At 45.5% G+C, this 14,893-nt stretch overlaps 1 protein-coding gene across 3 annotated transcripts in view; it reads left to right on the top strand.

Annotated features, from left to right (window-relative positions):
• Window positions 1–4,921: 4,921 nt before the first annotated feature.
• Window positions 4,922–14,893, top strand: part of MAPRE2 (microtubule associated protein RP/EB family member 2) — a 147,648-nt gene continuing 137,676 nt past the window's right edge. Inside the window, exon 1 of one of the 3 annotated variants that reach the window (XM_084780905.1) lies at window positions 4,922–5,069. Coding sequence is in view for 1 of the 3 variants with exons in the window: in XM_084780904.1 (XP_084637030.1) it covers window positions 6,488–6,523 (36 nt within the window). In the remaining 2 variants the exon portion in view is untranslated. Of the gene's footprint in view, window positions 5,079–6,351; window positions 6,524–14,893 lie in introns of those variants that run through there. The other 2 variants (XM_084780906.1, XM_084780904.1) reach the window with 2 other exon arrangements.

Here is a 14,893-nt window from a genome sequence, read left to right as displayed (position 1 = left end):
TAAGACAGTTCTGGTGATTCAGCTCTGGGATCCTTGCTGCTCCTCGGGCTACGACAGGAGGATTTTTAGTTCAAGGCCTGCTTGAGCTAGCCTTTAATCCCAGCACTCCAGAGGCAGAGGCAGGTGGATCGCTGTGAGTTCGAGGCCAGCCTGGTCTACAAAGTGAGTTCAGAACAACCAAGGCTACACAGAGAAACCCTGTCTTGAAAAAAATAAAATAAAATAAAGTGGACTTAAAGCCAAATTGAGTGACTTAGCAAGACCTTGTCTCAAAACAAAACAACCAAAAGGAAAATGGCCAGGGCTACAGTGTGGTAGAAGAGTGATGGCCAGGCGTGTGCAAATTCCTGTGCTATCCTAAACTGGAAAAATAAAATGAGGGTGGGAAATGTAAAAAAAAAAATCAAGCAGACAGTTGAATTTCCTTTGGCTACATCTGTTCTAAGCAGCATTAGAAATCATTCACCCACCTGATTTCTTTGTATGTGATTTTATTTCCCATGTGTCATAAAATGATAACACCGCTGTCACAGAATGACTTTAGATCCCTTGGTATACTTTAAACAGAGCCTATGTTTCATAAACATGTTATGCAATGGGCATATTTCCTCTTCTCTTCTGTTTCTTTATGGAGGCAGCAGGATTGCCCAATGAGTAAATCTAGAAACTGGAGAGACATTTAAACTGGGCTTCATGACACTTTTTAGGCAACTCACAAATATTGCTACCAGGGACCCACACATGCTTTGGAGTTGGTGGGTTTTTACTGTAACTCACAGGGACTAGGTACTGCACACATCAGCAGGCAGTGGTCCCTGCAAGCTGTCATCCGAAGGCACTTGTACCATCCATCTTAATAAATGCCATCAGAGCTTGGTAATGAGCGCCTCCATCTCAGGCTCACGTGCTATTAGCCATGTATTTGTAAGTGGTCCTCTGTGCACATCTCCTGAGGTTACAAATCAAATCCAAGACAATATTACAACTTAGCAAAGAGTCAAGGGGGTGGGGATCAGTCAGCCATGGGCTGGGCAAAAAAGCTCATGACTTAATTAATAAACTGTGTTTTCTTTAAAGTCCTGTGTGCTGGATATTTGCAGAAATGTGCAGCAAAAGCTATCAGAATATTAGGGGATGAATATGTTTTACAAAAGCATTTGTGGGGAAATAGTTTTATATGGTGTAGTCATTGACATATGTATTTAGAGATAATATGAGATTGAAATAAAAAACATGACTCAGTACCCAGCAGCATGTAATATCTTAAACCTGCATTTTATTCTAGACTTTAGTATTGATCCCTTATAAATACATGAAGTATGGAAAGATATATGCGGCAGATTTAGTTGATACAATCTTAGTCATTTAGCAAAACCCCAAAGTTTTCTGAAAATCACTTTATTTTTACCACATTGTTTCAGCAAACTTTTCTCATTTGTGAAAGGCAATGCTCCCATGGCCAGGACCAGAAAATTCTTGGTCAAAGGCATAGTTCAAAGCATGGGGATGACCTGGGGTGTTTTTATACTGATTACTTCCCCCCTCCCATTCTTGTTTTAAGACTTCATTCTTTACACACACACACACACACACACACACACACACACACACATCCAAGTCTTTTAAAAAAATCATAAATGACATCAAAATTAGAAAACCTTCTTGTGTTGTTGCAGCCTTGCACATTTAAGGTAGGTTTGCTACCTCAGAAATAACCATAACAGTATATCACAGAGGAGTCTACATGACCAGTGCCTGAAGTAGACTGTTCTGGAATAGAGCGACTTGGAGTCGACTGACAAGTATTCTTTCTTGTTAATATTATATTACAACAGCACATCATCAACAGCCCCCAAAAAAATACCACACAGCACTGCATTCACCCAACTGGGAATTTCTGCTAACCTCCTGCTACAGTTAAACTGCTTTCAGTTTAATTTTATCTCTAATTTGTCTAAATGGATCTCCACGGGTGGTCACCGAACTTTCTACTTTCCTATTCCCTTTGAGTGCATGGTTCCTTAATGTTTGAACTTACCACAACTTCCTTTATGCAACTAAATGTGAGAAAAGACTTGTGTTGTTTGTGAGTGAAAGCTCTCGGGTTCGGTGGGCACTTCTTCCTGCTCCCTTTCCTGTGGTGTACTCGTGGAGCTGTCAAAGAAATGAAGCAGGCTAAAAAGACAAGTGTTTTGTTTTTTGTTTTTTGTTTTTTTAACAGCAACATAGCCTGCCCTATCCTGAAGGACACAGTCTCTCACACTGCTCATCCTCCTGGCAACACGGCTGCTCATGTGGCTATTGCACTAGTAAGTCATATTCACATGTGAGTTGATGACAGTCATTGTTGAAGACAAAGTCTAGAGGCCATCCCAAAGAACAGCAGGAAGATACTTGAGACAAATCATACTGTGTGCTCCACACCCTTGCCAGATCCCTAGATCAGTAGTGGAGGCAATGCCCAGTGCAGGCAGCCATCTTGTTTTAAAACAGAGAAGGTATCGGTTTTATGAAAGGAAGAAGTTTAATTTGGAGTGCACTAAAGGCTGCTGGGAAATTCGGTGGAAACACATAGCGAGTATTTGGAAATGCAGACAGGGACCTGGGAAGATGTTAAGGGTGTAGGTATGGGTTCGGAAGTGATCTCCACACGTTTGAAAACGGAACTAAAGCGTGAATTGATTTTGTGAGGCACTTGGTAGAGAGAGGAAGAATTCGTCGTAGAAACACCTATATTTGGGGCACAGAGAGAGGGGGCTAAGCAAGGAACGGGAAGTACAATGACATCGCCATTCATCCTGAGAGCTAAGAATATCGGGTCTTCATTAATAAAGCCATTTACATTTAAATTTCAAGGTCTTTAATGAGGAGGGAAGCTGTACATCTCTGTAACAATCCATTTACTAGCTCCAATATTACAATGGATTACTCACTCAATGGGCAGCTGGGCATTCTCTGTAATAAAAAGCAAAATGATTTTTTAATTCGATGTCTGAGAAGCAATATATCACTATTTAAAGTAGAAAATGAACTTTGTGAACAAGTATGATTTCCTCTGCGCTGCGGCCAATTTTCCTTCCTTTTGACCATCGACACGTCTGCATGTCTGGTGTGCCGTAGGAATGGCCACTGTATGAGGGGGCAACCATCTTATTCTTACGCCCATTTCACACCAGGCTCTTCCCGCTGTAGCATGCTGGGCATCATCACAACCGCCAAGATGGCCCCAGCAGTCACTTTCTGGACGTTGGTGTGTCAGGCACTGGAATAGGTCCAGGTTTGTTCTCACTGGACCTGCAACGTGCTAGCTGGGTATGTCTGGCTGTGGTGTTTAATATGGTGAATCTGACAGGGGTCTAGAATCACCTAGAAGACAAGTCTCTGAGCACCTTTGTCAAGATTGGATTAACCCACATAGAAAGACCCCACTGTAAATGTGAATAGCCCTGCCGGTCAGTGAGGGCCCACGCCTGCGATCCCTGGCACTCGGGAAGCAGAAGCAGGCATATCTCTGTATGGTCTACAGAGTGAGTCTCAGGACAGACAAGGCTGCACAGTGAAACCCTGTCTCAGAAAAAGAGAGAGAGAGAGAGAGAGAGAGAGAGAGAGAGAGAGAGAGAGAGAGAGAGAGAGAGAATGTGGGCAGCACCATTCCATGGGCTATAGTTCCAGAATGAAGACAAAGGAGAAAGCAAGCCGGGCAGCATTCACTGTTCTCTGCTTCTTCATCAAGGGCCTCACACTCCTGCAGCCGTTTCTTCCCTTTCTGTGAGGGAAAATAAACCCCTCCTCCCTTGGGTTGCATTTGCTGACATTTTCTCATAGCAACATGGAGACTAGTTAATACCAAGTCACATCTCACAGCTTGAGAGTTGGACAACCAAGGCGTAGCAAAGGCTAGGCAGTGTCAAAGAGTGTGCTCTAAACCTCGTACTTAAAGAATGATCCTCAAGGTGGGCGTGGTGGCGCACACCTTTAATCCCAGCACTCGGGAAGCAGAGGCGGGCGGATCGCTGTGAGTTCGAGGCCAGACTGGTCTACAAAGCGAGTACGGGATAGCCAGGGGTACACAGAGAAACCCTGTCTCGAAAAACAAGGAGGAGGAGGAGGAGGAAGAGGAGGAGGAGGAGGAGAAGGAGGAGGAGGAAGAGAAGAAGTTGGGTGAGCGTTGTGTTAAACCAACTCCTACCAGGACTCGATTTAATGAACATTGCGGGTGATGCACTGTTCCACTTAACAGGGCAGGGTGGGGATCACAGAATAAAGGGTGTCCCTGCTCTCTGGTGACTAATGGAAGGAGTTCCACAGCAGTTTGTTTCGGTGTCAGACAGAGAGTATTGTGACCCTCAGGAGTCAGGACCATTTCCAAGAGCAGCGGATACTGAGCCGGGTATTGAGGCCAGACCATTTTCTTAGTTCATTTCATTAAAAACAGCTGCTGCTGTTCCAAATGGACAAGTGGCCACACCAGTAGTCTTCCGGAGTGAGCTTCCCCAGTCCGGAATCTATTTTCCAGCTAGAACGCAGACATCAAAGGAACTGAAAGGTAGATTTGGAACCTCAATGCAGCGCCTTAATTACAAAACCATTAATCGCGCCATCCGACTAAGAGGTGCTTCTTTTAATTAATATTCGTGACAGAAAACAAACAAAACAAAAAACTGGTTTGCCCCCTAGAAGTGGGTGCAAATAGTTTCGGGTGTCAACAGACCCCAGGCGGGGGTACTTCTTTAAGGGTGGGGCGTCGCCTTTGGATCTTCTCTGCAAGGCTCGCCCTCCTGCTCCCGGCTGGATGCAGCCATCAGCCCTCTCCATTTCTCCCCAGGCACTCTTCCCACAGCTACCAGTTCAGCCCGTCTGATCCATAGTTCCTCCCCAGCTGGGGTCTCCACCTGCACCCTACACTCTGGGAAGAGGCGGCGCCAAGGGGGGCTCTCCGGAGTGGACTCTGACGGTGGCAGACGGCGAGTCACGTGAGTCTGTGGAGGCGGAGCGCGGCTGGCTGAGGGGGTGGAGAAAACAAAGCCCCCAGCTGTCAGCAGAAGAAGGAGGCGACAACGCCGGAGCAGGTGAGTCAAGTACGTTCAAAACTATACAGCCCTGGCGCACCCCGACACCCTTTGCCCTGGGTCGTTCCCTCCCAGGCTTCTCCCACCCCCTCCTGGGTCTGCTGTCAGCAGATCGCCAAGCAAGCGGATCCCGGGGTCTCCGAGCCCAACAAGAAGTTATCCAACCCAGGGTGTGCACCTACAGGTCGCCCTCTCTTTGGCGGGGCGTGGGGGTGGGGGGGGGGCGTGAGGGGGAGGTAGAGCCGTATAGCCTTAGGAAAGGAAGGGAGTGAGAGCTGCCACGCTGGCAGACACAAAGTGCACTGGACGAAGAGTGTGGCTGGGGCCACCTAAGAGAGGGAGACTTGTAGGTGCGCGCCCTCTGTGCTCAGACCCTCCAGCTGGAGGATTGAGAGACGGAGGCTGAGAGCCTCCGGAGCTTCCAGAAACTGCGCACTTTGGGCCAGATCTAGAAGTGCGGCGCGCGCGTGCACTGTCTGGAGTGCATTCCCGAATCCCTAAGCTCTGCTGCCGTCCCTGGTGCGTCCTGTGCAGGGACAAGGGTCGCACGGCCAGGACCGAGCACTCCTGGATCCGGAACTTGGGAGCTGGATGGGTGGCAAGGAAGCAGGCTGCTAGTCTGCGCCCAAGTGGTTCAGCAGGCAGCACCTGCAAAGAAAGAGAGCTACTCTGGTTTGGAGGGGCATTCTTCAGTCTACCCTTCCAAATACTGTGCTGAGGCTAGAAGTGATGCCACAAAGGCCCAGAAAAGGGGTGGGCTCAAAAAGACCCTCCTCTCTGAACCTGAGCCTTAGGCAATGCAAACTCCCGAACTCAAGGGGTCTGGCCACCCCTTGAGTTACTTTGTCAAGCCAGTGTCAAAGGCGCAGCTGCAGCCTTGGAGGAAAGGGGCTGTGGCCGTTGGACCAGGAGCCTTTGTCTTAACCTCCAGTCCCCTTCTGTTAGTCCCTCTTGGGCCATGGCGTGCTGAGTAATTAATATTCCCAACATTTGCTGTCTCTTCACTTCAGCACGAGAGGGCCCCTGCTGCCCCTCCTCTGCCCCTCCCCACAGAAGGTATTCACCATTTCCTCGCGTCCAACCCCTTACCCTGGGAAAAAAAGAAAAAAAAGTGATCCGGACCCACTAAGCAAAAAAAAAAAAAAAAAAAAATGACTGCCAAAGGGACTACAGGAAGGGCAATACTGAAATCAAGGGTTAAGTGAATGCCCTCACCCGCGCAGAGCGAGGAGTGAAGGAGTTGCAGGAACTTTCGTGATTAGCATAAGTATCTGCCCCTGGGCCGCGGCGAGGGTGAGAGGCGGAAGCTCTGCTTGAGCTTAGGTGCCCGGGAAGTCCAGTCTTGAGTGAGGTCTGAGGAGGATCTGCTTCTACTCTGAGGACCCCGGGTGTGCGACTTGGCGGAACAGGACGCTAGAATGAAACAGATCAGAGATCAAAGGGTAATCAGAAAGGTAAAGTGGGATGTTTTCCCTTGGACGCTAGACTTTTAACAAGCAATGGGGGGGGGGGGGCGGGGGGAAGGGGTGCTCGCCCAAGCAGAGTCCCTCTTGGAAACAACTAGCTTCCGCTGTCACTTTTGTCTACCAGCCTAAAACATCCCTTGGGGAAGAAAGAGTGTCCTGTGCCACAGATCTCTGAAACAGGGTGCCCTTTGGGTAAGCTTCACTAGAAGGCTTCCTTTGCGTATGCAAAAAAAAAAAAAAAGATGAGGCTTCGAAGCCCTAATTTCCAAACTTGGCTTCCTCATAGAATCACCTGTGGAGACTTTGGGAATTCCTGGTCTCTCCATCCCATCCTAAACCACTTAAATTGGATTGTTCCGTGGGGGGGGGGGGGGGGGGGAGGTGGAGGGAAGAGAGGTTTGCGTTATTAACATTAAACAAAACTTCCAGGCCACTCCACTGAATAGCAGATTGAGAACCACTTTGGTAACAGCAACACGGTTGTGAGACAAGATGCCACTTTAACTACTTGAGTGGGTGAGAGAGAGAGAAGGCACTGAAACTGGGATGCCAGTGACTCACACGGTTAGGGCAGGTGACTGTCATCTGGAGGCCTGGCAGGTTGTGACATCTCCCCACAACACTATTTGCCCCTTCCCTGCCTGGGTCTGGTTCTTGCTGGATATTTGGAAGCTCACAGTCCACACTCAGTGTGTGCACTGTTGTTAAGGGAGGCTATAGAAACTTTCCTTCTGACCATGACGCATGTGTGGCAGGCAGCAGGGAAACCCAGCAGAAATAAACCCTGAGCAGCCTGGTGAGTCAGCAGGCTGCACTCCAACGCCTGCCCGGTGAATAGGAAGTAATTATGGCTTGTCATTATTCACGTGTGTGTGTGTGTGTGTGTGTGTGTATGCACACGCGCGTGCGTGCGTGTGCACACACACACACTCCACTCCTTTGAAAGCACATCTTAGTATCTGATCAGGATGTTTGCTTGTTAAAGCCCCTTTCTCTTCCAACACCCCATCCTACCTGTTTTCAATAGTACTAGCTGCTATTAGCAGGAAAACTGAAGCCAAGTAGACAGCTTGTCCTTTCCTTTGTGGAAGGCATATTCCACAAGGCTTTTGGGAAAGAAATAGAAAAGAGGAATTTACAGTGTACATTTTAATTTTTCTTTTAAAGCCTTACATGATTTGATGCATTCAGGGCAGGATTCGGTGAGCTGCTTACATAGAAATGGCTACACCCGACTTTTCATACAGAATTCTGTGTGTGTGTGTATGTGTGTGTGTGGTGTGTGTGTGTGTTTGTGTGTGTGTGGTGTGTGTGTGTGTTTGTGTGTGTGTGGGGTGTGTGTGTGTTTGTGTGTGTGTGGTGTGTGGGTGTGTATTTGTGTGTGTGTGTGTGGTGTGTGGTGTGGTGTGTGTGTTTGTGTGTGTGTGGTAGGTGTGTGTGTGGTGTGTGTGTGTGTGTGTGTGTGTGTGTGTGTACCACTTGAGTGCACCTGTGCACACTGGGGGTTGAACGCAGAGTCTCGTGTATTGAGCTGCATACATCCAAAGCTTACAGTTCAGCTTCAGGAAGTGAAAAAAGACAAGTTTCACAGTGTTCTCTCATATTCACATCCTGGGCTTTAATTTTTATATTGTGTATGTGTATGGTGGGACCATGAAACTAGAAAAGAGACCACGAGAGTGAAAGAAAAGATCTTAAGAAGGGAAGAGGAAAGAATAATAGACCACATGGAACATGAGGACAGGAGGACAGGAGGGACAGGAGGACAGGAGGGACAGGAGGACAGGAGGACAGGAGGACAGGAGGACAGGAGGACAGGAGGGACAGGAGGACATGAGGACTTCTGGTGGTGTAGAGGATGCTACAGGAGGGGAAGGAGGAAGATGAGGTAAGAGTACCAAAATGAACAAAGTATATGTGCCACAAAGGAAACCCATTATCTTGTAGGCTAACTTTGATTTTTTTTAAAAAATAAGCTAGTTTTTTAAAGATGGCAAAAAAAAAAAAAAAAAACAAACAGGCTCACATCTGAAATCACAGGACTCTGGAGGCTGAGGCAGGAGGATTGCCATGAAATTTAAGACCAGCCTATTCTTTAGAGTGAGGTCCTGTCTATAAATAATAAATAAATAAATACTAGTACTCAGAGGATGAATCTCAGATATCGTATTAAAAATACTTTTCTCACTCTTTTTTTTTTTGTTTGTTTGTTGTTGTTGCTATTACCTTTTCTTGCTTTCGCTCTCCTTATGTCACTGTCACTCATTATGCCATTGGCCAAATGCTTTTTGTCCCCTTTCTCAACTTCTTTCAGGAGGACCAGCACTGCCTGGCATATAGCAGGCACTGGATACTGTCAGACCTATGTTACAGTACCAGTACACACTACTTGGGACTGTCTGTTTCCTCCCAGGGACCTTTGTGTCTTCAGGAGAAATCACGGGGGGGGGGGGGGGTGCAGGTCTCTTGGTCTTGGAAATGCTGCTCATTGGTTCTCAAGACTATCAGGAAGGTGAGGAGACCACTGGGCAGCAACGCCTCCTAAGTACGCTCAGCTTCATTCATTTCCGAGTTCTATATTCTGGACATATAGGAGCCAAAGCCCTCTCGTGGCTCTGAAATGCTGTCAAATGACAGCTAATAAGCTCACTGAGCTTCTCTGGGTAACAGTGTGCTTTGAGCATAGATAATAATTGTTGTGACGTTGGAATCACACTCGTGGATCAAAGGTTCCTTTCACGGAAGTCCACTCTCATAGGAAAAGAGAAAGTCCCGACAGTTGAGTGCCTTAAGGAATTCATTAATCAAGGAGCAGGTTCAGAATAGGTTAATGGTTAACCTGCTTTTATTCTCATCTGCCACTGATCTTCTTAAAATAGAACATGAATGTAGCTTGCAGGTTTAACACTGCTTAACATGTACAAGCACCTGGGCCCAATGGCCAGTATGTACACATGAGAATAAATGTGTATCAATATATTTTAAAGTAGGAATTTCATTTTATTCTGACAGGCACTACTGCTAAGGAAATTAAGGCTTATAGGATTTTTTTTCCCCAAAGGCTGGTATGATATAAATAGATCCATTCTGACTTTCTGAAATTTTTACCATCTTTGGGGGAGCTATAAGTAACTGAGGGGTTGCAATGCTATGCAGAAGATGGGGTGGAAAGATTTTAAGAGCTACAGGTGGGAGACTGTTCAAGGAAATAGCATTTTGCAGACACAACAGGGTAGATCCGCATATGAACTCACAGAGACTGTGGATTCCACCCACAAGCCCTGTGCACAGGTTCAAACCAGCACAAAGGAGAGGAAGTGAGCACAAAGCCCTACATCTTAGCCAGAAACCATTTTGAAAATGATAACTCCTGGGAGAGGAAAAAAAATCACTTTTCTTCAAGTGCACTGGGTATATCAACCAGCACCCAGGGCAGACTTCGTGCTCAGAAGTGCTTGGCCAACACAAAAGAGACTTCCGTGTTTTTAGCCACCTTTTTCTTTTTGTTTGTCTAGTTGGTTGGGTTTTGTTTTGCTTTGCTTCGTTTTGTTTCTTTTTTTTTTTTTTTCTTTTTTCTTTTTCTTTTTCTTAAGAAAGGATTTCTCTGTGTAGCCCTGGCTGTCCTGGAACTCTCTCTGTAGACTAAGCTGGCCTCAAACTCGGAGATCTGCCTGCCTCTGGCTCCTGAGTGCTGGCATTAAAAGAGTGTGCCGCCACCAACACGCTGCTTTTTGTTTGTTTTGTTATTTTAAGAAAGGGAGAGGAAAAGAAGTTGGATTGGGTAGGGAACAGGAGATCTAGGAGATGGGAAATGGGAAAAAATATAATAAAAATAGACTGTGAAATTGTCAAAGCACAAATTCTATTTTTTAAAAAATCCCATAATTACCACTGGCCAAATCTATGCCCTGGCATGGAGATTGAAATGAACTTACATTCACAGCGTCAGACAATTCAGGGATCCACAGACTACGGGCCACCATCTGTTTTTCTAAGATAAATCTTTATAGCTTCTCATAATTGAAAAACTTCTAAGGAAAAGCATTTGGAGACCCTTGAAAATGCTGTGAAACTCAAACTTTTGGGTCCAAAATAAAATGTCAGTGGTCCTATCTCATCCTTTTTTTCACATGTCCCCAGGCCTTCTTTGGCACCACTTCTGCCCCAGTGGGGAAGCTGTATGGCGGCTGTGTTGTCCACAAAGCCTAGAGCATGTGCTGCATGTTAACAGGAAAGTTTCAGGCACACATCGACTTTACTGTGTCTCGCTGTACTCTGAGCTAAATAGCCCTTGTCCACCTCATCCCTTGCCATTTAATGTTTTCCTTCTAACGACGCAAACAAAACCTACTAAAATGAGGTCACATGATCACTAAAGCCAGAAGAGAAGTTTGTTTTCACACTTTCTTGTGCTTGCGTGTGTGTGTGTGTGTGTGTGTGTGTGTGTGTGTGTGTGTGTGTGTGCTTTGTAAGAATGTATATTCTACTAATACAGCTAAACATGAAAGTTTTAACCATAAATAAACCCAAAAGGACGCAATAGTGGCCTGTCCTTGTTCCTAGAGTTCTAGAAAAAAAATATAATAATGCACCCTAGTGATCTCAGGCTCTTTAATGATGAAGACTTCCTTTCTCACGGTGTAGTCCTGGCTGACCTAGAACTTGCTCTACTGCAAGCTTCTGGCCTCTGCCTCGTGGTGCTGAGATCCCAGGCAAGCACCACCACACCTTGTCTTCCATGACATATATGTACTTATTGTCTCAGCTTGCGAAGACATAATTATTTTCAGACTGTTTTTTCAGTTATACACATTTTTCATCATTACTTTATACATTTAAAGTGTGGTAGGGAAGCTTAGGGTAATGATATTACTTTTCTAAAGTCAAAAATAAACAAAGAAAATAAGATATATATGTAGTGTCCCTAATTCTTCTGGGGCTGACATTACATCATGCATGTACAACTGCTCTAGGCTTTTCAAATTCAAAAATAGATTTTAAAAAAATGATCCAGGAGTTCGCTGGACCAATTACTACTGATCGGGATTCTAGAAGCTGCATGTGAAAAGAGCAACTGTGTTGAACGGAACTTGTCTCCACATTTTACTGTGTTTCCTGTCATAAAACTGCCTTCAGTCATGGGACTTCCTCCTTTGGAAGACTTGTCACTGCCCCAAAGCTTGAAGATGAGTGTCACTACAAATTGAGCCACTACGTGAATTGGCTGGCGTTCTCTTCGTTCCTTCCAGTTCTGTCCACCTGAGATTTAGGAAGCAGGGGGTCCCTTTACTCTCTTAGATCAACCAAGTATTATTGTAAAATTTGACCTGAGCCAAATCATTTCTAAAACCAAAACTCAAAATCATAAATGCATTTTCTTCCATCTAGCATTTCTGACCATGATGCTGTACGACCACTGACTTCAAAGCGGTTCTGCCCACTAGTCCTCCTGGAGTAACTGAGAATCCTCCCTTCAGTAAGATTCCCCCAGGTGGTTCACTAGAGACAGTGACCCTTACGGACCTGGGTTCAGAGGAGCACTTCCTAGCCCCTAATCATTGCCTCTACCCACTGATCCGAACCCACCCATCCCAACAGGACAGGGCTGGAGTCGTAACACCTTTCAGTGAGTCACTTGAAGGCCTCTACAGTCTCTGCTGCACCATCACTCTGGCGCATCCACCAAGCTTGACAGGCAAGAGTTTGTAGTCCGTTGGTGGAACAATATTCCTGTTCTAATGCCTGTGAGATCCCAGTACCCTTGAGGAATCAGACCTTATGCTGACGTGAAAGCTATCAGCTGGCAGGGTTGGGGAGGTGGTAGGGAAGAATGTGTATATAAAAGTTGGCCAACAGTGGGTAGAGAACACCTTCTAAGCTCTAGAATCTAGAGGCTGGAAGTGGTACATTGCCTGACAGATGCAAGGCTGTTTTCTTCCTGAATCATAATATTCATGTTTTCCCCTGTTTTAAAAAAAAAAACCTACATATTTTATATCTTTAAAATACCAGGCTGTGACTTTCTTTCCCTTTGCTCTGCCGCTCACCTGTGGCAAACACCATCCAGCCATGCATTCAAAGAGCCCCGCCCTGGGGATTCCTCTCCCTTGTCCCCAAGCTGTCAAAAGTGCGTTTACACTGATGCTTCTAAATAGACACTAAATACGCTAACTATTAAGGCTGGAGAGATGGCTCAGCAGTTAAGAGCTCTTGCAGAGGACCCCGGTTTAGTTCCCAGCAACCCCCTTTGGTGGTTCACAATTGCCTGTAGCTCCAGTTCCAGGAGATCCAATGCTTTATTCCAGCCTCTCCACGCACTTGTTCACATGTGGCACACAAACTCATACAGGCAACACACACACACATACACACAGCACACATGCATAAACGTTACAAAACATAGTACATAGTAAGCAACAAAATGGCACTATGTAACTTGGCTTTTTTTTTTTATGTACAATGGGTATTTTGTGGACTTAGGGACAGAGAAGGGAGGATCAGCCCTTAGCCCCATGGTTTCAGTAGCTAGGGCTCAGTTAGGGCTTTGGAATCAAGTTGTGCCCCCAAAAGAACCATCTGTTGGATAGAGCTATTGTTCATCTTATTTGAAAAGAACCCGAGCCTCCTGGTACTAACCAACTTCACTCACAATCACCCACACAGACTAAAAGGAACGTAATTATATTCGAGGATCTGTGGCCTTTTTTTTTTCTTCTTCTGAGAGTCCGTGTCTATCACCATGGACACCAGCTGCTGCCCACTTGTGCATCTGAGTCCGGCTTCACCTCCCTTGGTGAAGAGTGCATTAGGTTTTCTTTCTATCCTCAACTTCATCTTCCCAGTGTATGAGGTGACACCCTTCAGGGTGATTTGCTCAGACCTGGGACCTTGGGTGGAGTTCTGAAGACTCATCTTGACACCTTTGAGTGTGCCCTGTTGGGCAATCAGATGCGGGTGAGCCAGCAGCCTGGGTGGAACAATGATTGTGTTCTATGCCTGGAAACATCAAGCCGGGCTCACCTGAGTCATATTTTCCCATGGAATTAGGTGCCCATCCCAAGGGAAAGGAATTCTTAACTGACCACTTTGGGAGAGTTGTTTCGGAGTTCGCTGCTAGAATCTGAAATCTCCATGCACATTTTAATTTTTTTTTTTTGAGGTTTCTTTTTACACCTAATAATGTTTTGTGTCTAAGTTGCTGTTGCCCTAATAGTAATTCAGTCTGCCTTTGCCTGAGAGACCCTGTACCTTCATTTCTCTGAAAATTATGTTTGTTGATCATAAGCAGAGATACTAGAGAATTTTTTTTAATTAAGACAGCAAATCCCGAAGACAAGAAAAATAGAGAAATGATTGCAAAAGGAACATCTACTAAAATGCCCTCAGGGAAGCAGGAATTAGGATCAAAAACGATCATCCCTAAATCCCCCTCTTCAGTCATATCTAACTCCAAACAGTGATCTGGGTTCAAAACTTACTCAAGTCAGATACAAGATCATTCATTCTCTCTGTTTCTCTCAGTCACTGTAAGGCAGTCTGGACTGGTGCTCACAAGACCAGGTTCTTGCTTCAGCTGTGCGTAAAGTGCAACTCCAGACAGCTCAGGGCACCTTTATGGTCCCCAGTCTTATCAGAAAATGGGAGCATCATACCTTCTCCTGTCCTCTGTGTTCTGAAGAGTGGTTAGTAATTCATTTTGATAGTAAAATTTAGCCGGTAATGTAATTTTTTTTCCTTTGAAGAACCCATAATGCATTTTCTAAGCACAAGAAAAATGCACAGATTAGCTTTACTAATCTGCTGGCATATTGAATTATTTAGTTATACTGGAATATGCAGCAGGAGTAGTAAGTTCAACTATCCAAAAATTAGTGTACATAGAGTACCATGCCAGCTCCTCAACACCCTAAAGCAGTGTGATTCCTAGCAGAGCAGATACATTATTATGAAAATCATCCGCTCATAGCCAGATGTGCTGCCATACACTTGTGACCCCAAAGAAGGAGGCTGAAGGACTATTGTGGGTTCTAAACCAACCTGGGCTACATATAAGTTTCAGGACAGCCTGGGTTACACAATAAGCCTTCGTTTTAAGAAAATATAATAATTAATCAATAACAATGCAAAGACATCTTCTCAGAAACCTCCCAGCCGTTCATACATTCCTGCCTGCGTGATGGTCTCCCATGAATGGTTACCATTACATCCTCCCTCATCAATCAACTGGGCCTAGAAATGAAAACACTATTACAATATCTTGCTGAAGATGCGGGAAGAGAGGGGACAGTCAGAACTAGCGACCAGACCTAGCAGTGCTGTGTCCCCCTTCATCCCTCAAGATACAGAGAAAGCAAAAGA

The sequence above is a fragment of the Acomys minous genome, assembly GCF_964271855.1.
Source record: "Acomys minous genome assembly, chromosome: 4".
NCBI lineage: Eukaryota > Metazoa > Chordata > Mammalia > Rodentia > Muridae > Acomys > Acomys minous.
Note: the sequence above shows the minus strand (reverse complement) of the source record. Positions and strands in the feature narration are given on the sequence as shown.